Source organism: Ursus arctos, chromosome X, assembly GCF_023065955.2.
Source record: "Ursus arctos isolate Adak ecotype North America chromosome X, UrsArc2.0, whole genome shotgun sequence".
In the NCBI taxonomy this organism is placed as follows: Eukaryota; Metazoa; Chordata; class Mammalia; order Carnivora; family Ursidae; genus Ursus; species Ursus arctos.
In genome coordinates, this window is record NC_079873.1 from 57,489,067 (window position 1) to 57,515,838 (window position 26,772).

Here is a 26,772-nt window from a genome sequence, read left to right on the forward strand (position 1 = left end):
GCTCGGTGACTGCGGCTAACGCGGCCCTGGGACCCGGAGGAAGGTCGTTAGGAGTAAATCCCGGGAGTTCTCATCACAAGGAAGAAATGTGTCTCCTTTCTTCTTTCTTTTCCTTGTTACGGATACGAGAAGACGGATGTTAGCTGAACTTATTGTAGTGATCACGTCACAGTATATGTAAATCAAATGGTCATGCTGTACGCCTTAAACTTACACAGTGATGTATGCCAATTATTTCCAATAAAACTGGGAAAAAACCTGACCCAGAGCCACCATGGCAGACTTGACAAAGGGAAAAGGGGTTATCAGAGATCATCAGGAGGTGTGTCTGTGTGGGTGTGTATTCCGTGGCTGAGTGTGTACATGTATGTGCATATACGAGTGTGTTTGCGCACGCACGCGTGTGTGCTCACCTGTGTGTTTCAGAGTATTCTGGTCCTGGCCTGGCCCCAGGCAAAGCTGTCCCGTAAGCAACCTTTTCCAGTTTTCCCTCTACCTAAAGGTGAAAAGGGGTTAATTTGTTCTCCCTTGGAGCGGTCTTCGCATTCCTATTGGTCACTGCAGCTGTGTACAGATCGGGCGTTGGTGGGTTCTGTCTGGATGAATGAATACTGAAGAGAGGAGCCACCAGGCAGCAGCATCTAACTGTGGGATGGAGAGTGGTGGGCTCCTTCTGGGCTGGAAGCTGGCGTAGATCTTAGCACCTCCTACTTCTTGCAGGCACAGCTGCAGAAGAATGGAGCTGTGTGGCTATATGTGTCATATCCTGGCACGTCAGGATGCTGTCTACAGTCAGCTGGTGTGAACCGCTCATCATACGGAGGACCCAGGGGGTGGGATGGGTAGACCCTTCCCAGTGGAGATGTGTTCTGTAAAGGGCTTCTCCAGTTGGCCTGTGCCCCATGCCGCCCAGACTCCTGCCTCTGCTCCCCTGCTAGGGAGTTTCTTTGAGCACCTGGCCCTAGACAAGTCTCTCTCCCTTTTTAAGGCTCTGGTTTGCATCAAAGGAGGGATGTGCCACGCGTGCAGGGAAGGGGGCTAACCCTGGAGCGTGCTCCGGCCGTGATGCTGTGGGCCATGCCTTTCGGTGGTGGACTTGGGTGTGACCTCTGACTTGTCATATTATTCCCGGCTGCGTCTTTGACATCAGAGGGGGACATGCCCAGGGAAAGAAACGACAGGAAGCTGCAGGAATCCCTGTTCCCAGTCCCGTTTCTGGGAAGCGACCAATTATAGGTCTTTTCTTCCTGTCTGTACCCTCATTTCTCTACATAAAGCACTTGCACTTTTCTTTCTTTGTTTACCACTGTTTGGAAATTCTCTCTTGACTTCCTGCTAAGCTAGTCGAGGACTCATCACAATTATGTGACTGTTTCGCCACTTTTTTAAATCCCTTTATTGATTATTCTAGTAATTTTCACAGCTTACTAACCACTTTTATGTTTTTGTTTCATCAATTCTAGGCTGCACCTTTTGAATCCCCACTTGGTAAGATGAGATGTTAGCACTCTCTCCTTTCCCCTCGGCTCTCCTCCCCACTCACCCCTCCTACCAGGAGGTATTTTGGTCCAACAGCTGGTCGGTCTTGAAAAAGACCTCATCTTCAAAAGCAGAAGCGATGAAAGATGAAACTGATTTTTATTGAGCATTTACTATGTGCCAGGAGCTGTGCATGCAGCGTCACTTGTAGTCCCCAGAGTAACCCTAAAAGGGAAGTGTCACAATTGCAGTATTACACACGAGAGACCTGTGGCCAGACTATGCCTCTGGTAGGAGGCCAAGCTGCAAGTTGAACCAAAGTGGGACTCCAGAGCCCCTACTCTTTTCTCCAAAGCCCCGTGCATCCTTCAGCTTCAGTTTCACCTGCAGCTTTTCAAGTCTACTCTCTGTGGCCAAGGCACGGACTGGAAGGCTTCATCTATTTTTGGAACCCTGCAGCGGTTCTGGCTTGTTCGCTGCTGCTCCTCTCTCTCCCCAGAGGGAGGAAATGGGTGACTGTGGAGGGAGTGGAAGGCAAACGGACCATCCCTGTGGGGTGGGTGAGGTTAGTGGATCATCCAGGTAGGCTTGATGGTTCGGTCTCATGCCTGGGACACTCTCTCTACCTGGCCACCTGTGCCTTTGGAAGCTGGCATGGAAGTCCCAGGTAGCCCCAGAGCTGACACGGGGAATTATTTTACAGCATCATCAGGGCTCTTCCAGCCAGCATGCTGCCTTTGATATGAGAAGCGAATACAGAGTTTTGAAGGTTGTAGCTGACTCAGACCGTTGCTTCAGCATTGCGGTCATGGACACATGTGGGAAATTCCCAAACTGACTTTCCCACAGAGCTGTTTTGGAGTGGAGGACAGAAAGAGGCCGGGGGTGGAGACGGGGGTGGAGAATGTATTTTCGTTATTTATTTGATTCGTATTTGTTAAATCGTTGGACCATTTCAACCAGAGGCACCAAGTGGGATTTCCCCAGAGGTCACTTCCGGGCATATGGAAGAGTTGAGAGGTCAAGAGGCCCTGGCTCAGTTTTCCATACTGAGGGCGGAGAGGCTATAATAGCATGAAACAGACAATCCCAGATTCTTCTTATTGGTCTTCAGGCTGCAATCATAGAGAAACATTTGGACATCTTCACCCACCCAATCTCCCCCAACCCAGGTCCCCTGGTTTCTTCCTCTGTTGGCATTCCAGCCATCCACCCCATTTTGGAATCATCTTGATTCTTCTCCCCTCTTGCCTCTTGACAACCCATCTCCTTCATTCCAGGCCCGCTTACATACACACACGTACACACATACACACAGAGACACACACACACAGGCACATACCCCTAGAAGCCCTACCCTATTGATTTGCAGTGTCTTACACATTCAACCTTTGCCTGTCTTCTTAGTGACCCCCGGCCTCATGATCTCAGGTCTAGACTACTGGATTAGCCACTCTTTGTGCCTCCAGTGACACCTCCCATCCCACTGGCCTGGCCTAATCCATCGTGTCACGACTGCGGGATGAGTCTTCTGACAGAACGGCTTTCTGAGACCCGCTCATAACTTGCCCGAGGCTCCTCTGCTGCTTACAGCACAAAATCCAAGTGCCTCGGCTTGGCGTTCAAGGCCCCACGCTGCCCGCTCGCCACCTCGATTTCCAGGCTTGGTTCTTGCCACTTCCCTACTGAACTGAGACTTTCTTGAAGATTGAGAACGTGTCTGGTTCACTGCTGGGGCCCTGACAGCACAGGAAGATGCCTAGGACATTGTGGGGGTCACGGCCTGTTTGCTGAGGGAAGGAAGGAATGAACCAGATGAGGATATCATGGGACTTGTTCTGCCAAATAGGTGGGGAGGGGCCTCTCTCACTGACCAGTTGGGCGACCTTGGATAAGTCCTTTCCTCCGGATTGCACGGCATTCCAACAGCAACCCCAGATTTATAGCTCTTAGGCCCTATAAGCCCGAAGGGCCTGCAGATATGCTTTGTTGGTTGGCACATTGAAATGATCCTAAGTGCCTTTTTTGTAGGGCGCGTGTGCTCTAGTTCCCCGGCCCCTCCCCCATCTTCTCACACCACCCCCCTTCTCATTCATTTTCATTAGCTGCTTGATGCCTAAAGGCATTCACATGTGTGACCCTTGGATTAGGTGGTGTTTATGCACCTTTCAACACCGGTGAGGGAGGGATTCTCTGACCTGCTTTCAAGTGAGAACTGCGAGTGCTTTGCCTAAGTGGTTTCTAATGTCATCTAGTATACAGCAGCCAGGCCTGACTGGCTCTGCCCTCCTCAGACAGGCCGGCAAGGAACAGTGGTATGTACCCTCAGTGTTTCTGGCTCTGGCAGTCAGCTGCAGAGATGTGATGTCATAGAAAGTGATTGTCTTCACACAGCCCAGTATGAGCGGGGCCCATTTAGGGCCCAGAAAGGCCCAGCACAGCATGCCCCTTGGCAGCCAGCTGGGCATACACAGGGGGCATTGGTTGCAGGCACGAAGTCTGAATTTCGCCCCCGTTGCCTGGCAGGGTCCTCTCCAGGACCAAGCGCTGAATGTGGAGTGTCTGCTTGCAAGCCTTTGCTCTCCCTCTCCGCCGGGCTCTCGGTGGCCCAGTCCGCATTCAGACTCCACCGAGAAGTACACGGTGGGCAGGGAAGGTCAAGAATGGCATTGTCGCCACCGGGCTCCTTTTTGTCGTTGGTCCCAAGGGCCACACGGGCTGCAAATCTGCCTGGCCGCAGGCTGGCGAGGCCCGGCTCCCTGGGGCCTGCTAGACAAACAGCTGCTGCTGGAAGGCACGGGCCCAGCTGGGACCGCACTGGAATCCCGCACGTTTGGGCAGCATCTGGGTGAAAGGCACCAAGAGCCGGGCAGAGGGCTGGTGTGGGGGGGTGTGCCAGCAGTGGGCCTAGTCCGGGGGTAAACCCGCTGATGGCCCTGGTGCCAAATGGCTGCCCCCAAGCTCAACGCGGAGGGTGTAGAGGGACTGTTCCGTTAGGGGACACACATGGCAAATCCACCCCATCTGTAGCCATCGTAGCCATCTGGGATGGGGATGAGGAGGATGAGGGAGGCAGAGGGGAGAAGACAGTTTCTGACTGAGCTGTTTCATATGTCTGGAACAACTCTAGGGAGCTTCCTGGGGTGAAAGGCAGTGATTCTGTGCTGTTCCGCTTCCCCGTTTCTGCCCTTTGCTGCTCGGTGGCTTAGGAATTCAGGGAGACAAATGCCTGGTACTGTTTGTCCAACCCAAAGAGAATGCAGTGGGGACACTTTTCCAAAGAAACTTGATGGAACACACTTCAGAGCCTTAGAAGCCCAGTTTTAGGTTTTGGGTGTGTGTTGTTGGTTTCCTCTGCACGACGCCAACCTGTGGCGTGTGCAAGGGGAAGTGGGGACGTCTGCTTGTGGAAGTGGAAGCGTGTACAGCTGCTGCAGGGCACTGGAAGCTGGCTGCCCCGTGCCTCGGCTGTAGCCGGGACCAAAGGCCACACACGCGCAGGGGAGCGTGCCGCGGGGGCCGGTGTGCCTGTGGGTGTGTTGTGTGTTGTACAGATGTTGCTGACATGACCGGGGGCCTGGCAGAAGTAGCTGTTGGATGGGGGCTCCTTGCGTGCAGGTTGAAGCTAGGCTGTCTTGGTAGCGACAGGAGCAAGCGTGGGAGAGGGGGCGACGGAGCCCCCACCCCGTACCAGCCGAACAGGCGCAGGGTGGGCTGCTCTCACTTTCACTCCTGCATAGCCGGCTGAGCCGGTGCCTGGCAGTACGTGACCGCGTCGGAGGGGCTCCGCACCTGCTCTGACTGGCTTGCACAGTCCAGCCGGAAGCCATGGCAGGCTTCCGGGGCACACTGGGCTCCCCGCAGTGTCCCAGAAGCTCAGCTCCCCCTGCATGTCAGGTCGAGGGGATAAGGCTGGGCCTTTGCTTGCAGACCTATAGCTGGGGCTCCGGTTCCTCCAGAGGCCTCATCATCATCACACAGCCAGGCTTCTTCCTGAAATGCGGTCTCCTGCTGAGACAGAAGCCCCTGAGGAGATTCCGGGGTTGCTGTGTTCTCTCTGTTTGGAGCAATTGGGGGGCAGGCCAGCCAAGCCCTGGCCTGGGCTCTGCAACTACTGTCGTGGGGAGCGCTCTTGCACGCCTCGGAGGATCTGAGGTAGAGATGATGGTCCTGTGGTTGGCAGGCATTTGGGCCTTCATGCCCATGGCTCCTAACCAGCTGGCCTGGCTTGACCGTGTGGCTTACATGGCGTGTGGGCTCCGCCTGAACGAGCTAAATTTGTTCTCCCCTTATCAGTAGGAATTTTGGCTGGTGAGCAGACACTGGGGTTCCCTAACCGGAGGAGGCAAACTCATACGCATGTGGGGCCACACTCCCCACCCCGCCCTTGGCAGATATCATGAGGGTGAGAGTTAGCTAAGTGAAGGACAACTCATGGTGTGACCAAACACAACGCTTGTCTCCTCACGTTACTTTTGAAAACACTGTGCGGGCCAAACAAAATGGCCAGACCAAGAGCATCTGCAAACCATATTTCAGCCTCCTGGTGCCTAGTTTGTGACCAATGTGAGAAGCGAAATTTAGCGGCATGTCCCTGAGATTTTTTTTTTTTTTTTTTTTGCCTGGTAGAATCTTTGCTGACCTTCCCAACCTGGCTTAAAGGGCGTCGCCGTGATCCTCTCTGACCCCCACTGAATACTTCTGTGGTCCTTTTGTATCCCTCTTGTAGCATGTTAGACCATTCACTCACTCACTCACTCACTCATTCATTCAATAAAACTGTATTGAATACTTTGGCAAGGGCTATACTGGGGTTACAGAGACGAATAAATAAGAAATGACCTCTGCCCCTGAGGAGCAGCTAGTCCAGTGTGGGGAGAGATGGGAGACCAGAGAGTGACTCTCGAATGTGCCCATGTGCGAAGGCTCAGAGCTTCCAGAGGGAGGCTCCCTCAGTGTGAGTGTGGAGAAACTGAGGAAGGCAGGCTTCTGGTGAGAGCGGGTGGCTCGGCCCGCTACTGAGGAAGACAACATAGTAAACCAAGCTGAGGGCAGTTTTTTCCTAGCAGGTCTTTTCTAGCCCGGGGAAGCCCTCGAGCAGAGTTATGGCTCTGGAGGGCCTGCTCTGGCCCCGGTGACTGGCGCTGTGACTGGCGTGTAAGGAATGGGGGTGCTAGGGGTGGCAGGGAACAGAGCGGATCATTCAGGGCCACAGGGGCCATGCTTTGCCATGGCCTTTACCCCAGAGGCAGTGGGGAGCCAGCTGAGGCTTGGAGCAGGGGAGTGACACGGCTGACCTTGGCTTTGGAAGGCCCACATGGGAGCCTGGGTGTGTGAGGTGGACAGGAGGGGCCAGAGACTGCTACCAGGGAGTCTAGCAGGGAGCCGTATCCCTAGCGCCTGGGCCTGCCTGCGCGCTCTGTACCTGCCGAACCAGTGAGTGATTGGGGTAGGAAGCTGCTGCTTCTGCTGTTCTAGGGAATTCCACTTGCTCTGCCATGGGGCAGGGGGTGTGGGGGTGGGGGGTTGGCTTTCACAGGCATCCACTTGGGTGTCTCATAGGCATCTCGGACTTGCCATGTTGGAAGCCACATTCCTGACTGTGGCCCCCCAAACCTGCCGCTCCTGTAGTTTCCCCCAGCCCAGCTAATGGCATCCCCAGCTTTCTTATTGCTTGTGACTCAAACCTCAGAGTCATTCTTGACTCCACTCTTTTTCTCGTATTCTGTTGTCTACCCCGTTAGCATATCGTTTTGTTTCCACCTTCGTAATATCCAGAAGCAAAGCCACTTGTTACCACATCCATGGTCCCTGCCACCACCATCTCTCCCTCCCCTGGATACCTGCAACAGCCTGCAACGATGAGGTCTCCCTGTTACATCAAATTATTACACCTCGGAGGCTCTACAGTCCGCTCTCGACACAGAAGCCACAGTGATCCTGACAAAACACGAGTCACGTCATGTCCTGTCCCCTGCTCGACCCCTCTCATGGTTCTCTGTTTCAGATCCAAAGCCAAAGTCCTCACAGTGGCCCACAAAACCCTACATGATCTGCACCCTCCCCCAGGACCTGTCTGACCTTATATCCAATCACTGCCCCTCTCACCTACTCTGTTCCAGCCACACTGGCCTCCTTGCTGTTCCCCAAACAGCCTCAGGGTCTTTGCATTTGCGGTTCTCTCTGCCTAGAAATTTCTTCCTCCGGATGTCTTTGTGGTTCGCTCCCTCACTTCATTCAGATCTTGGCTCAAATGTCACCTTCTTAATGAAGCCTCTAAAACAGCATCCCAGTTCTGCTGGTTCCCCTGAGCCAGGGGGAACCAGCAGAACTGTTTGGTTTCATTTTTCTCCAAACCAGACCTCACCCATGCTATATTCCTAGCACTTGAAAGAGTGCCTGACACTTAGTAGGCACTCATGGAGGACTAACTGAACAAACAAGTAGACTGTGGGGGTCCGTGAGGTTGCCCCGGGTCATTTCTGGGCTGTATGACCTGGGATACTCAGCAGCAGATTGTCAATGGGAAGCAGAGAGCCCACCGGACCGTAGCAGTTAGCAGGTCTCGCCAGGGTGACCTTGGGCAAGTCCCTTCCACTGTCTGATCCTAAGTTTGCTCATTTATACGGTGAGAGGTAGGATGTGATGACCTGTATGGGGCAAGGTGAGGGCCTGGCCCACTGGGCTTGCTACTCAGGCCCCGTGGGCATGAGGGCAGAGGTCCTCAACCTGTCGTTCTCTTTTTCTTCCGTGACCTCCTCCAACGTGCCATCTTATTTTCAACCCACATCTATGAAAGCACCATGTTACAGCCGTTCGGACAATGATGGGTGGAGGGAGATGGCTGTCCATCAGCTGCATTCAGCCAAGCCAGCTCCACTCTCTGAAGTGTGCCTGGCTCTGGTTCAAGGGCCTGGCGCAGGGCAGAAGCCTGTCAGACACCAGCAGGGGGACGATGTTCCACCGCAATTTTTTTTTTTAAAGATTTTATTCATTTACTCAACAGAGCTAGAGACAGCCAGTGAGAAAGGGAACACAAGCAGGGGGAGTGGGAGAGGAAGAAGCAGGCTCCCAATGGACGAGCCCGACGCGGGGCTCGATCCCAGAACTCGGATCACGCCCTGAGCCGAAGGCAGACGCTTAACCGCTGTGCCACCCAGGCGCCCCCCACTGCACTTTTCAGAGCAACAGCTACTACTCAGGTGGGTCCATCTCTAGAACAATCCCGTCTTCTCTCCCAGACCAAACTCTTCGACCTAGTCCAGTTGGGGCCTAGCGTTCTTCAAGCATTTCTCACTTAAGATTTCGGTTCGTACAATAACAGTACGAAGCAGGCCTTCTTAGACCCAATTTTTTTTTCAGAGAAGAATACCGGGTCTTGGAGGGGTTCAGCAATTTGCTCCAGGTCCCACACCACCTCTCTTTGTACAGGAATCCCTTGGAGATCTGCTGACCATGGTCTAGGCGGCTCATTTGTGCAGTTGGAGCAGTGAAAGAATCAGAAGGGAGGATACTTGATTCTTCCTTTTGCTCCATCTAGGCCACAGGTGGAGCCCAAGGGGGAGAAAACCAGCCAGTGCAGATGGAAGTCATCGCTCTCCCGCCAGCTCCCTGAGGGCTGAGCAGAAGGGAGGCGCCTTCCCTGCCTAGCCCTGCCAGGAATCTGGGTGTCCTGAGAGGCTGAGACCAGTGAGCAACGGGGGTGGTGTGTGCGGGGCTACTCCATGTGATAAACTATTTTCCTTTCTCATTCCAAAGATCAGAGAGCACTGGGTGAGCTGTGCTTTGTTCCAATGGAAACAAAACTAGAAAAGCCCGGTGGGGGTTGGCCAAGCTTTCCTTTGTCCTCTCAGGCTGGAAGGCTAAATGGGAGGACGATGGCAAGGTGGGGGGCAGGGCCCCTATAAGGGCAAAAAATCAGAAGGGGGACCAGGACGGATTCTAGCAAAAAAAAAAAAAAAAAAAAAAAAAAAAAAAGACAAAGACCGAAGTCTGCGCTGGCTGGTTGTGAAGGCCTTGTGGTCCCCTTCATGCAGCCTTACCTCGCAGGGGTCGGCCAAATCTGGTAGTCTCCAGTGAGGGGCCGCAGGACCCCCAGAGACACAGCACCTCTAGCGCTCTCCTGGCCCGGCAAGCGCCAAAGGCACCTTTGGGACCACTACTTTCCATAGTCACGCTCTGAGCCCCCGGCCCAGTCTCTTTCCTGCCCCTACAATGCACCATGCTCCCACCCACAGTAATGGGAACTCAAATTTGTCAGTCATTCAGAGTTTGTCAAGCCCTTCCCCGTACACAGGGTAGCTTTTCGGTTTAGAACGTCAGCTCGGGGCCCAGGCTGCCTGGCTCTGCTATTCCACAGCTGTGGGATCTTGGGCAAGCTACTTAGCCTCCGTGCCTCAGTTTTCTCATCTTTAAAATGGGAAGAGTCACAAGATCTACATCTTCAGGTTTTCTTTTTCCAAAGATTTTATTTATTTATTTATCTGTCAGAGAGAGAGAGCGAGAGAGCACACAAGCAGGGGGAGACAGTTTGGGCCACAGCGGGTCATGAATGCAGCCTGCAGATCTGAGCACTAGAATCCCCCCTCCCGTTTGTTCATTCCCTCGTCCACTCCACAAATATCGCCCCAATGCCCCTATTGGCCAGGCCCTGAGCTGCGAGCTGGGGAGATACAGACGATGAGACAGACAAGGATTCAGTGTTTGAGGAGCTGAGATTCTAGTGGCAGGAGGCAGGCAAAAGCAAGTAAATGCTTCGATATTTTCAAATAGTAATAAATGCTATGGAAAAAAATAAAGCAGTCCAGTGGGATAGAGGATGGCTGAAGTGTGTATGTCATGGGCTGAGGAAGCGACATAGGAGCTCTTCTGGGGTCTTGGTCTCAGAACAAGGGCCCTCGCCTTGAGCTGGTCTTCAATACCTTGTCAACATTACTTCGTCCTGCGAGCATTTATACGCTGTCTGCCCAAGGCAGGGGCCCATTGCCAAGGGTAGCTCCTACAGGGTCTGTCTGTACATGGGGGTCTGGGTGTGAGGGGCTGGAGAGAAGGGGGCCATGCACATGTAGTACCTTCGTAGGACGCTTCCAGTTATCAGTTGTCCTCTGGCAAAAACTGTTAGTTACGCTGGGTCAAATGATGGTAGCAGCCTGGAAGCTTCCCTGAGGTCCTTCTGTGTTCCCAGGGAGGAGGCAGCCAGCTAGCGTTCTCGTGCCTCCCGCTCGAACGCCATCCAGACACTGTCTCGTGCCGTCAGAATCCTAGTCACACTTGAGTGTCCTTATCCATTGCGTGTTTGGGCAACCCCAGGGCCCGGGACAGAATTGACGCCTAATGAGTGCTTAGCGAATGAAAGAATAATTGGGTGACTATTTTTCCTTCTGCTTCTTCAGCTGACTCACACCTGAGTGCTCCAGCACGTTCTGTTACCCCATCATAGCCTTGATAGCTCTAGGGGTATTGTCTGCTACTGCTCTGTCTATCCTCATAGCCTGTAATTTTCTCAGTGGCGAGAACGGTTTCGGTCATCTCCACATCCCCAGCACTAGCCCCTAGAGGGCGCTCAATAAATATTGGTGGAATTAATGGCGGGGGTGGGGGGTGGGGAACCAAAACCCAACCAAACAACAAATGATTGTCAGTTTTGCTTAGAGTGCCCTACGTAGTGGTGTGGAGCCGGAGCTGCCTCGTTGGGCCTCATGAGAGCCAATTGTTAAATATTTAGGAAACTCGTGAGCCGATCGTGAAACACAGCCATCATTAAAAATTAAATTATTTGAGGCAACAGAAGACAAACCGAAATTGAGGGACTTTTTTTTTTTTATCAAATAAATGACCAACTCAATACAATATAGGATCCTAGATTGGATCCTAGAGCAGAAAAAAAGACTTTAGTGGGACAACTGGTGAGGTCAAATAAATTTTGTACTTTGGCTAATAATGTACCAAGGCTCATTTCTCCATTTTGATAGATGCTTTATAACTATGTAGGATGTCAGCATAAGGGGGAACGGGGTGAAGGCTATGGCGACCTCTCTGTACTGCTTTTGCCACTCTTCTGTAAGTCTCAAATTATCTCAAAATAAAAAATGAACTATTAAACAAAAATATTAAATTATCTAAACCTCCAATTAAATAAATTATATTAAAAAGAATATTAAGTATTTATTATTTGGACTCAGATAATTAGTTTACTTTGGTTCTTCCCAGGTAGTTTACTTCCTAATTAGTTTACCATGATCTATGACCTTTGGCTGCTTCACATCCGTTGCGTCTGAATGATGGGCGTCTTTGCCCACTCCGTGCTTGGTGATGTCACAAAGGTAGCTTGAAATAGGCCAGAGTGAAAGTATTTATATCACGGAAATCTGAGAATGCTACAAATCAGGGCTTGGATTCTTGTTTTGTTCATTGCACTCTAGACTTCAAGAAAGTGATGGAGAAATGTTAATTATGTACTTTAACTTACTTGCGTGTGAAAGTAAGTGTGTGTTACTTTGTGAATAGCACACACAAAAATGAGGAAGCGTGCTTCCGGTACATGGAAACTGTTATCTGATTCAGCAAAGAAGTTGTTGGAATCATTGATGAATTTGTCAGTTCCAACACTGCTTCATTGTTTCCCTTCTTACTCGTTAACATAAACGAAAATATCAACCACCATTCGTGTAGAAACTACACTTGCTCTTCTCTTGCAATTGCAGGTTGGCAATGGTTGTCAGAATTCAGCAAAATCAATGAAAGCATTATATGAAAATCAATCGGCTCTATGGAATTTGCAATAAAGAGTATTGTATATTCATTATTATTCATAAATTGTAGGCTTCACATTCTTATATAGTACATAAATAAATAGGCATTCTTTTTTGAGAGCTAGTTGCTAACTGTTTACTAAAAACACCGTTGGTCCCAAATATTAATCCGTGCTTCCTCAAACGCACTGATGGAAAGAAAAGAACATTGCCGGCACCTTCTCTGCACCCGGCTGCTGTGCTGTGTTTCTGTTCATCATCTCAGTTGATTTTCATCTCAACTCTGTGAAGTGTAGGTATTATGGACACCATTCATGAGGATAGTGAGGCTCGGAGAGCTTAGGGACCAGACTAGGGTCAAGTCATTGGTTTATAGTAGGGCCAGGATTAAACCCGACATCCGTCTGAATCCAGAGCTCGTTGCATTAGTTTCCTACTGCCGCTGCAACAAGTTACTGCAAATTTAGTGGCTTAAAGCAACACAGATTTATGATCTTCCGGTTCTGGAGGCCAGAAGTCTGAAACGGGGGTCACTGGACTAAAATCAAGGTGTGGGCAGGGCTGCATTCCTTCTGGAGGCTCGAGGGGGAAAATCTGCTTCTTTGCCTTTTCCAGCTTCTAGACACTCCTGCATTCCTTGACTTTTATCTCCTTCTTCCACCTTCCAAACCAGCGATGGCTGGTCAAGTCTTTCTCGCATCCCAGTCCTCTGACCCTCCTTCTGGCAGCACGTCTCCTTAGCTAACTCTGCCTGTCTTGCCCCCCCCCCTTTTAAGGACCCTTAGCCATTGATTGTGACATGGAGCCCACCTGGAAAGTGCAGGATCCTCTCCCCATCTCAAGGTCAGCTGATGAGAAACTTTAATTCCATCAGCAAGTTCTTTTCTCCCCCCAGACTTTGCCATTTAACCTAATATATTCATAGGTTCTGGGGATTTAGGACGTGGACGACTTTGGGGAGCCACAATTCTGCCTACCACACTTGTGCTTTTTTCCATGACCCTCACCTACCTCGTCTCTTGTTTTAGTGGTTGCATAATCCCATGCGAGACCGGCATCATTCTTCCTGACACCTGCAGGCCACAGGTCCTGTGCTCTCCACTTTGGGGTTAAGATACCCTCCTTCCTTCATTTAGTCCCCCAGCCTGCCAGAGAGCCCTGGGGAGAATGGTGTCCGGTCCCTACGGCTTCTACTCCTGGACGTATATTTTACCTGTGCTCTTACCGAAGTCTCACTTTCTGGCCACCACCCAGGATCACGCCCTATTTATTTGTTCTTCTCCCAGATCTCTACATTGACTGTATTCTAGTAAAGTCCCTGGACTTGACTAAAATGTTCCTTTCCCATGCTCGCTGATGAAGCATCTATCTGTCTGCGTTTAATATTGCTCTCTGGCTTTCCAGAATCAGACTCTCTAAGTAGCAGTCCCCACCTTCCCTAGTTTTTGCCGCCCTGAGATCCCAGACCGGAAACCTCCTCCACTGACACCAGCCAATGGCCAGGAGCTGCCCCTCCCTGCACGAAGCCTTCGTAAAGGCAGAAACACCTTTGTTGCCTCTAGTTCTGACCACAGTTCTTATCTCCCCACCCCCATCCTTGACAAAAGCTTTGTATCTCTCCCTTCTGCCTGTCAGATTCATACCCACATGGGGCCCTGTCTGAATCCTGCTACCTTGAGGAAACCTTTCCAGATTATACCATCCCAAGGGACTCTTGTCCTCCTCTGAGCACCTACAGAACTTACCGTCGGTAATATTTGTTTTGACACTTTATTATCTGCCATTATGGAGAGGCCTCAGACTGGTGGCTGGTGGGCCGAATAATACCCACAGGTGTGTTTTGTTTGATCTGCACACGTTTTGTTATGGGCGTGGAGCCTAAGGCAGGGCTTGAACTCACGACCCTGAGATTAAGCCCTGAGCTGAGATCAAGAGTCAGATGCTTAACCGAGTGAGCCACCCAGGCATCCCAGGTGGTTTGTTACTTCCAAAAATTATTTGCTACCGTGTGGCAATCAGTAATATTTCCATCCAATCTGGATTTCTGGCTTCTTTGAAAAACACAAAAGTCTGGTAATACTGGCTCTGCATTCCCACTGGATGGTAATTAGCGGGATTGGGGTGGTGGCTTTCCTTTTAGATGGAGCATGTGCTCTCCAGCTCACCACAGCCCCCCCCTTTAATATTGCATTACGCCAGCCTCCTTCACTCATTTATAGTACTTGACTGGCTCCTAAAGGCATTCTGAAGTATTCCATGCCTGCGCAAATGTCCAGCTGTATCAGTCTCTTGGAGGAAAGAAACTTTACTTATTTTTCATTTCTTTTCTATCATTTTCTTTCTCTTTTTTAAAGATTTTATTTATTTATTTATTTATTTATTTATTTATTTGTCAGCGAGAGAGAGCGAGCGAGCAAGCGCAAGCGCAAGCTCAAGCAGGGGGAGCGGCAGGCAGAGGGAGAAGCAGGCTCCCTGCCGAGCAAGGAGCCCAATACGGGGCTCGATCCCAGGACCCCAGGATCATGACCCGAGCCGAAGGCAGACGCTTAACCGACTGAGCCACCCAGGTGCCCCTATCATTTTATTTTTCACCATGATAAATGTCTTCTTTAACCCCCATCATCTATCTCCTGCATCCCCCCCAACTCCCCTCTGGTAACCATAGTTTATTTTCTATAACTGAGTCTGTTTCTTGGTTTCTCTCTCTCTCTCTCTTTTTTCCTTTGCTTGTTTGTTTTGTTTCTTAAATTCCATATATGAGAGCATATGGTATTTGTCTCTCTCTAACTTACTTCACTCGGCATAATACTCTCTAGCTCTACCCATGTTGTTGCAAATGACAAGGTCTCATTCTTTTTATGGCTGAGTAATATTCCATTGTATCTCTACACCACATCTTCTTTATCCACTCATCTGTCAGTGGACACTTGGGCTGCTTCCGTGGTTTGGCTAGTGTAAATAATGCTGCAATCAACATCAGGGTGCACCTATCTCTTTGGATTAGTGTTTTTGTATTTTTTGATTAAATACCTGGTAGAGCAATTACTAGATTATAGGGTTGTTCCATTTTTAACGTTTTGAGGAACCTCCATACTGTTTTGCACAGTGGCTGCTCCAGTTTGAATACCCACCAACTATGCACGAGGGTTCCTCTTTTTCCACATTCTCGCCGACACTTACCGTTTCTTGTGTTGTTGATTTTAGCCATTCTGACGGGCGTGAGGTGATAGCTCATTGTAATTTCGATTTGTATTTCCCTGATGATGAGTGATGTTGAGCATCTTTGCATGTGTCTGTTGGCCATCGGTATGTCTTCCTTGGAGAAATGTTTGTTCATGTCTTCTGCCCATTTTTTAATCGGATTATTTGCTTTTTGGGGGTACTGAGCTGTGGCAGTTCTTTATATATTTTGGATACTAACCATTTATTGGATATGTCACTTGCAAATATCTTCCCCCATTCTGTAGGTTGCCTTTTAGTTTTGTTGATTGTTTCCCTCACTGTGCAGAAACTTTTTATTTTAATTTAGTCTCAATAGTTTATTTTTGCTTTTATTTCCCTTGCCTCAGGAGACATAACTAGAAAAATGTTGCTACGGCCAATGTCAGGGAGATTACTGCCTGAGCTCTCTTCAAGAATTTTTTACGGTTTCAGGTCTCACATTTAGATCTTTAATCCATTTTGAGTTTATTTTTGTGTATGATGAAAAAAGTGGTCCAGTTTCATTCTTTTGCATATGTCCTGTGACTTTACTGAATTTGTGTATCAGTTCTAGTAGTTTTTTGGTGGAGTCTTTAGGGTTTTCTATATAGAGTCTCATGTCATCTGCAAATATGAGAGTTTTACTTCTTTCTTACCAATTTGGGTGTGTTTTATTTCTTTACGTTATCTGATTGCTGTGGCTAGGACTTCCAGTAGTATGTGGAATAAAAGTGGTGAGAGTAGAAATCCCTGTCTTGTTCCTGACCTTGGGGGAAAAGCTCTCCGTTTCTCATCATTGACTATGATGTTGGCTGTGGGGTTTTCATATATGCACTTTATCATGTTGAGATATGTTCGCTCTAAGCCTACTTTGTTGAGGGTTTTTATCACAAGTGGATGTTGTACTTTGTCAGTCGCTTTTTCTGCATCTACTGAAATGATCATATGGTTCCTATCCTTTCTCTTATTGCTGTGATGTATCATATTGACTGTTTTGTGAACATTGAACCACCCTTGCATCCCAGGAATAAATCCCACTCAATCATGGTGAATGTTTTTTTTAAATGTATTGTTCAATTCGGTTTGCTGGTATTTTGTTGAAGATTTTTGCATCCATGTTCATGAGAGATATCAGCCTGTGGTTGTCTTTTTTTTTTTTTTTCAGTGCCTTTATCTGGTTTTGGCATCCGGGCGATACTGGCCTTATAGAATGATTTTGCAAGTTTTTCTTCCTCCTGTAGTTTTTGGAATAGTTTGAGAGGAATAGATATTAACTCTTCTTTAAAGGTTTGGTAACGTTCACCTGCGAAGCCATGTGGTCCTGGACTTCGGGTTGTTGGGAGTCAATCTCATTGCTGGAAATTGGTCTGTTCAAGTTTTCTATTTCTTCCTGCTTCAGTTTTAGTAAAGGTTATATGTTTCTAGGAACTTCTCCTTTTCTTCTAAGTTGTCTAATTTGTTGGCATATAGGTTTTTTTATAATCTCTTACAATTGTTTGTATTTCGTGGTGTTGGTTGTTATTTCTCCTCTTCCGTTAGTGATTTTGTTTATTTGGATCTTCTCTCTCTCTCTCTCTCTCTCTCTTTCTGATGAGTCTTGCTAGACACTTATCAATTTTGTTGATCTTTTCAGGGAACCAGCTCCTGGTTTCATTGATCTGTTTTCTTGGTTTTTTAGTTTCTCTATAATTTCTGCTGTAATCTTTATTATGAATTTTGGAATTTATTTTGTTTCTCTCATGCTGCTCTGCACATGGTAGTTGCTTGCTAAATATTGAGAGAATGAAGAATTTCCTGAAAGAGGGGTCACCCTCTAGATGTTCTAGAATTAGTAAAACTTGCTTTTACTCTAAGGTAAAGCTTTATAAATGTAACATTTGTTGACAAAGTACCATGTCCCTGACTGGTAGATGCCTCAGAACAGCAGAGAGGAAAATCAAGTTTTGGAGAGCCTGTACAGTAGGGCAGGGGCTGTGGATGTGGTCATTTTAGGGGAAGGGCCAATACCCTTGTCCGATGAGGACGCTTTCCTAGGCGTCCATGTTGGAAGAGCAGAGAGGAGCTGCCCCGCCGCCCTCTGGTAACGTTTGTCCACAAACTCTGAGAGTTACTCTGTCTGGATAGAGAGTGAGCGTCTGTTAAATGCCCTTTCCATCCTGGGCCTTTCTGAAATAACTCTGCCCTTACTCTTGGACTATCAGGAATTTGGAGCCTCTTAGGAAACCCACTGAGAAGATAAGGGAAATACAGAGAGATTCGGAGCCCATGCCGTGAGTCACATCCAATTGAGAGAAGCGTCTGCTGCTTCACTTGCCCGTATGTGCTCAGCGGGTGTGCTAGTCCCTCACGCCATCCCTGGTGGTGCCGATGTGTGGTACGGGCCGGGAAAACAGAGAGAGCTGATACGGGTTTAGTTGCACAGCAACAAACAGAAAGGAATGCGAGAATACCGAGAACGCCCACTGGGGCAGAGCTCTGATGTCAGGTGTTACTGAACTGCTGCCCGCCAATTTGTCTGGACCTTAGGATGTAGAGATGGGTTTGTCAGACCTTGGTTCTTTTTTTTTTTTTAAGATTTTATTTATTTATTTGACAGAGAGCAGAGCGAAAGAGAGAGAGAGAGCGCGAGCACAAGCAGGGGGAGCGGCGGGCAGAGGGAGAGGGAGAAGCAGGCTCCCCACCGAGCAGGGAGCCTGACGCGGGGCTCGATCCCAGGACCCCAGGATCATGACCTGAGCCGAAAGCAGCCGCTTCACTGACTGAGCCACCCAGGCGCGGCAAGTCAGACTGTGGCTGTGAGTAACTTTGAGAGCAAGGAGGTTGCACAGAAAACAGATGCAATGCATCCAGAAGCCGAGTCTGGAGCCTCTGTCTTGCCTTCTCTGCCACCCTCCAGCCACCACCAGTTCCAACCACGGCTAGGAGAGGAGGGCGGTGGGAAGGCCTCAGCTGCAGTGCCGCCAGCTTCCTGCAGGCCCGAAGCACTCACGGGCCTTGCTTGGGTCCGCTAAATGCTCACGTTCAGCCGCCTGGGCTGAAGCTCTGCGAAGGAAGCAGCTCTTGGGCCCGTCCTAAAGGAGGCAAGATAGGGCAGGGGAGGGTTGGGGGAGGCAGGGCAGAGAGTCGGCTAAGGCCACACAGAGGGGGCTTTTATCCTGCAGACTCTGTGGGAAGCATGGAATCTATAACCTTGGAATCACCTAGAGCTGGGGTCAAGTGTGGCCTTAGGAAGTCACTTCATCTGGCCAAGCCCAAGTTTTCTTCTCCCTACGTGTGAGGAGTCAGGAGGCAGCGTTTTTTGGCGCTTGGCCCTTATTTCAAGAGATGGGAGCCGTGAGCTCTATCATGATTGCAACTGAGCAGTAAACTGTGAGATCGCTTATTATTTGTTGTGGGTTTACTATGGGCCAGATGCTATGCTAAGCCATTTAAATCCATTATCTCTTTAATCCTTAAAGAAGAGATAAAGAAATTGAATTACAGAGCGGAAGAGTGACTCAGCAAAGGTCATCCAGCTGGTAAATGACAGAACCAACATGTGCTCCATGCGGAGCGGTTCCAGAGCTGACACTGCTAACTGGACCACCTGCCAAGCATTAACCCCACTTCACACACAGGGAAACTGGAGGTTTAGAAAGCGCTAGTGTCAGGGACAGAGCTTCCCGGGCTTTAGACTTTGGGCTGTCCTGTGTAACATGCTGTGCGACCTTGGGCTAGTGACTCAACCTCTCTGAGCTTCTGTTTCGGGATTTGAAAAATGCCTGAGTCCAAAGCCTCTGGTCGCCAATACAGTGAGAAGTGGTATCCCGTGGGAGAAGGTGGAGGGGAGGGAACTCAGAATCTCCTGGAGACAAAGGATGAGAAGACATGGGTGTGACACGAAGCGGAGGCCGGTCTGGAACGCAGACTTGCCGGAGCGAAGGCGCCCAGGTGGTCCCACCCATTTAGCGGCTGGCCTGAGAGGGTCCAGATGACCAGGTGGGCAGGAGTACTATGTATGGCCACTCTGTTGGCACAGCCACACAGTGAGCCGCTGTTGCCACCTAGGGGACAGGCGGCGACCAGTGACTGGGAGCCCAGGCTGCGGCTGTGGCCTAGCAGTATTGCACATTCCCCGTCTCCTGCTGGTTTCCGGAGTGGAAAGGGGCGGCCCAGGCTTGCTCCAGGGGTGGGGAGGAGAGTGAGGAAAAGAAGCCGAGAGCCGCCTCTGGTTTGGGAGTTATAAATAAATCCATCTGGAAGTGTTTGGGGCTGTGGGAGCCCGAGGCCGGCCCCTGCAATTCAGGCCATGTGGCACATATTTCCATTTGCACCAGACCCCCCCCCCCAGTCCCAAAAGACTGTCTGATTGGGCCTGTCTGCTCTGGCCTGGAGCTCGGCAGGAACCCCTCAGGCCCCAACCCTGCTTCTAGCCCCCGCCCCGACCCTCCTCTCCTCCCAGCCCAGCTCCGGCAAGCTGTCTTGAAAGTGCTTCAAGACATTTCACGGGCTACTCAAGTGTTGCTTGAAGGAATGACTGAATTTTCAAGTCAGCGTTTAACTGGTGGTAATGCATTCCCCTTAGTAGGAGGGAGCCCCGTGGTGGTTATGGAAGATGAGGCATTCTTAACTTCTGGCCTCCCATCTCGAGATCCCAGTGGAGCCCCGCCAAGGAGCAAAGGCACTGCCTAAGTCTTGTTCATTTTTGTTTTTGTTTTGTTTTTTTTAAAAAAAGCTTATTTATGTATTTATTTGGCAGAGAGAGCGAGCAAGCAAGCATAAGCAGGGGGAGCTACAGAGGGAGAGGGAGATGCAGACTCCCCATGGAGCAGGGAGCCCGACACGGGGCTCCATCCCCAGACCCTGGGATCATGACCTGAGCCAAAGGCAGATGCTTAATGGACTGAGCCACCCAGGTGCCGCCCTTGTTCATCTTTCTGTCCAGCACCAACAGTAGCGCTCAGTAGGTGTTGGTTGTATGAAGGGGGGAGTCAGTTTGTTAATTTAACAAACACTGCACAGCCTCCTGTGCCGTGCACTCTGCTACATGCTGGGAACACCGTGAAGAACAAAATAGAGGCCCTGCTCTCATTGAGCTCATGGTCACAGTGTTTCTCAACAAGGTTAGTCTTTGCACTTGGAGGGAGACCAGTCTTTGCAGGTGTGGGGTGCTCCCGTGCATTGCAGGGTATTTAACATCCTGATTCCAGTCCCTCAATGCCACCAATACCCTGGAGTCACCGGGACTACCATAAATGTCCCTACGCATTTCCAAATACTTCCACGGGCCAGAAGGACCCACCCCTGGCTAAGGGCCACTGCTGGGGAACTGGACAGTGAGCAAGTAAAGGAAGGCCATTCCCAGGGTGTGAATGTGCTGAGTCCCCTCAGTCCACATACATATCGGTGGCCTAGCACTGGGAAATCATGTTTGCTCCAGAAAGACGTAAAGTGCTCCTTCAGTTGGTGAGTAAGGCCCCTGAAGCCCAGAATGTAGCAGAGGTGCATGGTTCCCCCAAGCTGGGTTACGTCTGGGGTGCAGGCACCATGCTGGCAGCTTTGAACATGCTGATGAGTTGGCTACTTGGAAATGTCCAGAAAGCAGCCAGAAGCTGGTCCCAAGGCCAGATGACTGGTCAGATCTCGAGATAATGGATTTGGGATAAATCCACGTTGAGGTGGGAGTTAAGAGTTGAGACCCAGGATCCATTAAGATTGTCGAAGGAGGGGCGCCTGGGTGGCGCAGTCGTTAAGCGTCTGCCTTTGGCTCAGGGCGTGATCCCAGGGTCCTGGGATGGAGCCCCGCATCGGGCTTCCTGCTCTGCTGGGAGTCTGCTTCTTCCTCTCTCACTCCCCCTGCTTGTGTTCCCTCTCTCACTGGCTGTCTCTCTCTCTCTCTGTCAAATAAATAAATAAAAATCTAAAAAAAAAAAAGATTGTCAGAGAAGAAGGTACTGGGGGGAAAGTTAAGAAGGAATCCAGTATAAAGGCCAGAGCTGGGGAAGTAGGCCCTAGTGATATCCCTTCTCTGCCCCCTCATTTCCATGGCCACAGTCAACACCCTAGTTCAGGGTCTCAGCCTGTGCCAGGACCATTGCAGCAGCCTCCTACCTGGCCTCCGTTCTTCTGGTCTCTGCCTTCCAGAATTCTCTTCTTAACACAGAGTTCATCATGCAGCTTCCCAACAGTCACCAGCCTTGCATGCTGACCGCCTACGGTCCAGCTTCCCGTCCACCTGGCACCCCCTTGGCAAGTGGACTCCAGATGCTCCTTCCCAGGCTCATTGTGGCTCCTGTGCTAGACCTTACCATCTGACCACACGGGGCCCCAAACACACACTGCCCTTCTCACCTCCATGCCACACACCCCCGGATTCCTTTTGACCTCTCTCTCCATTGGGAAAAATGCACCCAGGCTTCAAGGCCAGTCCAAGTCTCCTCTCTCTGGTGAAGCTCTTCCTGACCCCTCAGAGGCAAGCAGATGCTTTCCCACCTCTCCACCTCTTCACCTCCCCCACGGGGCTGTCTCTCCCACTAGACTAGGAGTTCTCTGAAGGCAGCCACCATGTCTTGTTTTTCTTGTTAAGATTTTAGTTATTCATTTGTCAGGGAGAGTGAGCACAGGCGGGGGGAGCAGCGGGCAGAGAGAGAAGCAGACTCCCCGCTGAGCAGAGGGCCCCATGCAGGACTCGATCCCAGGACCCTGGGATCAGGACCTGAGCCCAAGGGCAGAAGCTTAACTGACTGAGCCACCCAGGCGCCCCGGCAGCCATGTCTTGTTTTGCTTTGTAATCCCCTTACCCAGCTCGGTGTGAATGGTTGGGAAAGCGGGCTTGGGGATGTTCTGGTAGGACAGGGCAAAGAGGACGTGGGATGGTTTCCCCCAGACCTAACCATGGCTCCACGTAAGCCACTTTTAACTGCTTTCTCTGCGTCAGCACGGTGTTTGGATGACGGTTTGTGAAAGAGCTAGGGAAGCAAAGGAAAAAGATGAAGAGCCAAGGCCAAAGCCAGGCAGAGGGAGCGGTGTGGAGAAGGTGGGGGATGCAGGACGAGGGAGGGGAGCAAAGGTCTGCATCAACAACTTACATCCGTAAGGGGTTCCAATAACCTGGAACGGAATGAGAAGGATTTGGGATTCTGCAAATGAAAGCAGCCGCTTAGGCCGGTCAGCTGAATGCACAGTTAATTAAGAGGCATTAGTGCCCTTCGGTGCCACGCTGTGCATGGAACCATATCCTGCTGGGATGAAATGCCAGCTGCCCAGGACGCCCATTTAGTAAAGAGCCGAAAACAGCATCGGCTTGAAAGAGCTGGAGAAATCCTCAGAGAGCTCTTCTGAAGGGCACCAGGGGGCCACCGGAACCACATTGCTGCCCCCACATCGAGGGCTTAGAACTCGCCAAAGAAAAGAGGGCCCCAGAAGAAAACCAACATGTGGCAAGCGGCTAGTATCCCATAGGCCATGCCAGACACATTTTACATGCATGAGCTAAGTTTTATCCCTAATGCAATTCTGAGGCGGGGGGGGGGGGGGTTGTCCCTATTTTACAGATTAGACAGTTGAGATCCCGGGAGAAGTAAAAATTTTACCCGAGGGAACACAGCTCCAAAGTCTTGGATCCAGGATTCCGGTGCAGGTTGTCCCTTCCCCAGTTGGCAGCCGTTTGCTCCCCGGTCTTGCTGACTTTGGCCGTGGGGCTGATCTCCTTGGATTGATTTCTTTGAACATAAAGAAGATACCATCAGTTTTTCCTGGCTCCGGAACGAGCTTTCAGAATCATGTGCTGTTCTTGAGTTTCCAGCTGGGTGCCTTTGCTGGGGTTCCCAAATGGGAAGCAACGGGCCTTATCCCGGGGATCAGCAGTACGTACCCAAAGATGCCCTGCGGCTTCGCTCCCAGGAGATGCTGCAGGCTAGGGCGGGGGTTCGTGGCCTCTGGGGCCGAGTTTTCCATCTTCTCTTCCCTCCCAGTCACCTGCCTGGGGTTGATCATTGACTGCTTTCCCAGGCGAACGTAAAATTCCTTATCAAAATCATGGTACCTTTGAGATGTGGGCCACACGGTGTTCCGACTGCCCCTGGAAGCTGTCCCTGTCTGCTCAGTTCACGATGAATGTGACCTGTCTGCTGCCAGTCTGTCAGTGGCGGGGAGCAGAGGACAGGAGGTGTGGACAGCGTTTCCCAGAATTCTGGTGTGACGTGGCTAAGCCAGCTTGCGGAGGGGCTCTGGAGGTAGCGTGGCTGGAGCCGATTGGGGGCAAAGTGGCACCCAGTTTGAGCCCTCTAGAGTTGTGGCTTTAGGGTGGTGTAGGTTGGTTAGAAAATCCATGACGATAGTTCTCTGGAGTTGTTCTGGAGTCAGGCACAGTCTGGGGACCTTTTGGGCTTGGCCTTCGGCCTAGAGTTGTGTGTCCCACACAAGGGGAATCATCATGCTGCCTGCAGGGCCTTCTGGAATCTTGCTGAATAACAGGATTTTCAGGGACACATAATGATAAACAGGGTAACAAGTCTCTGGTCTTGAGTTTGGGCTTCTGCTCTGGTCATTTTACTGAAAAAGGATCCCTCTGCACCACCTTTAAAATCAATTTGGGATCCAAGCACTTCTCACCACCTCCATCGCTACCATTGTTGCCACCCTAATACAAGCCACCGTCCTGTCTTGCCCATCACCTGTCTCCTCAAGTGATGCTATTTTTTTTAAGATCCTTAATTTATTTGACAGAGAGAGAGAGAGCGCATGGGCAGGGGGAGCAGCAGGCAAAGGGAGAGGGAGAGGGAGAAGCAGTCTCCCCCACTGAGCAAGGAGCCCGATCGGGGCTCGATCCCAGGTCCCTGGGATCATGTCCTGAGCCGAAGGCAGACGCCCAACTGACTGAACCACCCAGGTGCCCCAAGTGATGCTATTAAAGCCTAGTTGAATATGTCAATCTTTTGCTCAGCATCCTCCAGCTGCTCCCCATCTCAGTCATAGCAAAAGCTGAAGTCTTCATGGTAGCCTGCAGGAGCCTCGTCATCTGCCCCCACCTTATGTCCTTGACATTACCTTCTACACATTCCTCCGGCATCTCCTCCATTCCAGCCAGACTGGTCTCCTGATGGTTCTTTAAGCCTTCCGGGCACTTTTGTACTTTGTACTTGTTTTTCCTTCTGCCCAGAATGGTCCCCCACCCCCCCGGAGTGGCAGTCGGGATCCTGGGAGCTAGTGGTTATGGCGACTCGGGAAAGGTTGCTGTATGCAGAGGGCCACCTGGAAGGGGCTGTGGTCTTTGGTAGAGGGATGCAGCTAACCCATGATGAAACTGCACAGAGAGAGCTGATGAAACAAATCTCACCTTCTTTTTCTTTCTGGTCTCCTTGCAGGTGCCTCCCATTGGTCACACCTAACCCGAAGCCAGAGGGCAAGGGAACCTGTTGATGCAGTCCGTGCAGGTCAGCCTACGAGGGCACACAGCTGGGTGGGAGAGGGTGGAGGAGGTCTGGTGGGGGAAACAGAAGATATCCAGAAGCACTGGATACTTTTGTAGCTGGCTTTCTGACTTCCTCCAGATCTCCACCAAAATGTTACCTTCTCAGTGAAGCCTTCTCTGGCCACCATTTCTAAAATTTCAACCCCCGGCACCTGACATCTTATATCCTCTTTCCACACTATGTTTTTTTTTTTTTTTTCATGGCACGTAATAGCACCTAACACATAATTTATTCATCCTGCTTATCGTCTGCTCCCTGAGTGGAGTGAGAGCCCCATGAAGGCAGGGACTTTGTTTTAGTCACTGCTAGTGATCAGTGTCTAGAATACTACCTGGCACATAGTAGGTGCTCAGTAAATATATGGTGAATGAATGGATGCTCTCAGGGACCACCTGAGTCTGCTCTCAGCCAGGCACAGCTGGGTATACGTATCCAACTGTTGCTCGTGCCCGCTGCTCTCAGTTGCCTCCAAGGAGGCTCAACGGCTGCCATGTTTTCGGGTCAGAGGGTAGGGGATATCTTTGCTACTCCCAGAATTGACACCTGCGTGACAGTCTGTTGACTTGAGCGTTACGGAAACTACTGTTGCATTGATTAGCATGGGCTGAGCTTTGTGTGTTTTTTAAGTTGTCGGCAGCGGTAGGTAGGTTCATGGTCGTGGGCACATTGGCCCTTCCAGGTGGTATTTCCATACATCGAAGGCAATTCGGGCGGGCCTGCCGCCAAGCAAGGTAAGCTCAGGAGCCACTTTCTTGAGGCTCAAGGGCAGGGGGGTCGTGAACTGGGTCTTCTGGCCACGGTGATTGTGAAGCAGGGATTGGTTGGTTCAGGACAAGCAAGACAGGTTTGGATTCCTAGAACACTGTAACTGTGTCCAGGATCGTGTTTTCACTACACAAGTAGCATATGAATATATTCTCATCGTGAAAAAAAACCCAATCCAGCTACAGTTCAAAATCCTCTTCCCACCCCAAGTCTATTCCCCAGAGGAAACCACTGTTATCAGCGTAGATTGCCCTCTTCCTCGTCGTTGTCTATGTATACGTAGTGTGGCTGTGTGTGGGTATTAAAAGATAAATGCTAGTAAACCATAGATACCGATCGATAACTTATTTTTTTCACTTAACAATATATCTTGGACGGGCACCTGGGTGGCTCCATCAGTTGAGCGTCTGCCTTCAGCTCAGGTCATGATCTCAGGGTCCCAGGATCAAGCCCCAGAAAGGGCTCCCTGCTAGTGGGGAGTCTGCTTCTCCCTCTCCCTCTGCCCCTCCCCAACCCCCGCTCCTGCTCTCTCTTTCTCTTTCTGTTTCTCTCTCAAATAAATAAAATCTTAAAATAAACACAATATATCTTAGAAACCTTGCCATGTGGGGCGCCTGGGTAGCGCAGTCGTTAAGCGTCTGCCTTCGGCTCAGGGCGTGATCCCGGCGTTATGGGATCGAGCCCCGCATCGGGCTCCTCCGCTGGGAGCCTGCTTCTTCCTCTCCCACTCCCCCTGCTTGTGTTCCCTCTCTCGCTGGCTGTCTCTGTCAAATAAATAAATAAAATCTTTAAAAAAAAAAAAAAAAAGAAAAATGGCTCCTCATCAGCCACCCTCAAAAAAAAAAAAAAAAAAGAAACCTTGCCATGTTAGGACACACGGATCTAAGGCATTCGCAGTTTAAGAAATAATACAGAGAAATCCCACAGACCCTTCACCCAATTTTCCTCAATGACGACCTCCTGCAAAGCTAGAGTGCGGTATCATAAGCAGGACAATGACATCGATGCAGTCAAGATACAGAAGATTTCCATCATCACAAGGATCTTTCAAGGTCCACTTTCAGAGCACTCACTTCCTTCCCAGCCCTACCTCCCTTAACCTCTGGCAACCACCAATCTGTTCT

At 50.4% G+C, this 26,772-nt stretch overlaps 1 protein-coding gene across 1 annotated transcript in view; it reads left to right on the plus strand.

Moving 5' to 3' along the window:
- Nucleotides 1–26,772, plus strand: part of NHSL2 (NHS like 2) — a 255,572-nt gene that overhangs the window by 84,167 nt on the left and 144,633 nt on the right. The window contains exon 2 of the mRNA XM_057312449.1: nucleotides 24,776–24,844. Within this exon, the coding sequence (XP_057168432.1) occupies nucleotides 24,776–24,844 (69 nt within the window). The remainder of the gene's footprint in view (nucleotides 1–24,775; nucleotides 24,845–26,772) is intronic.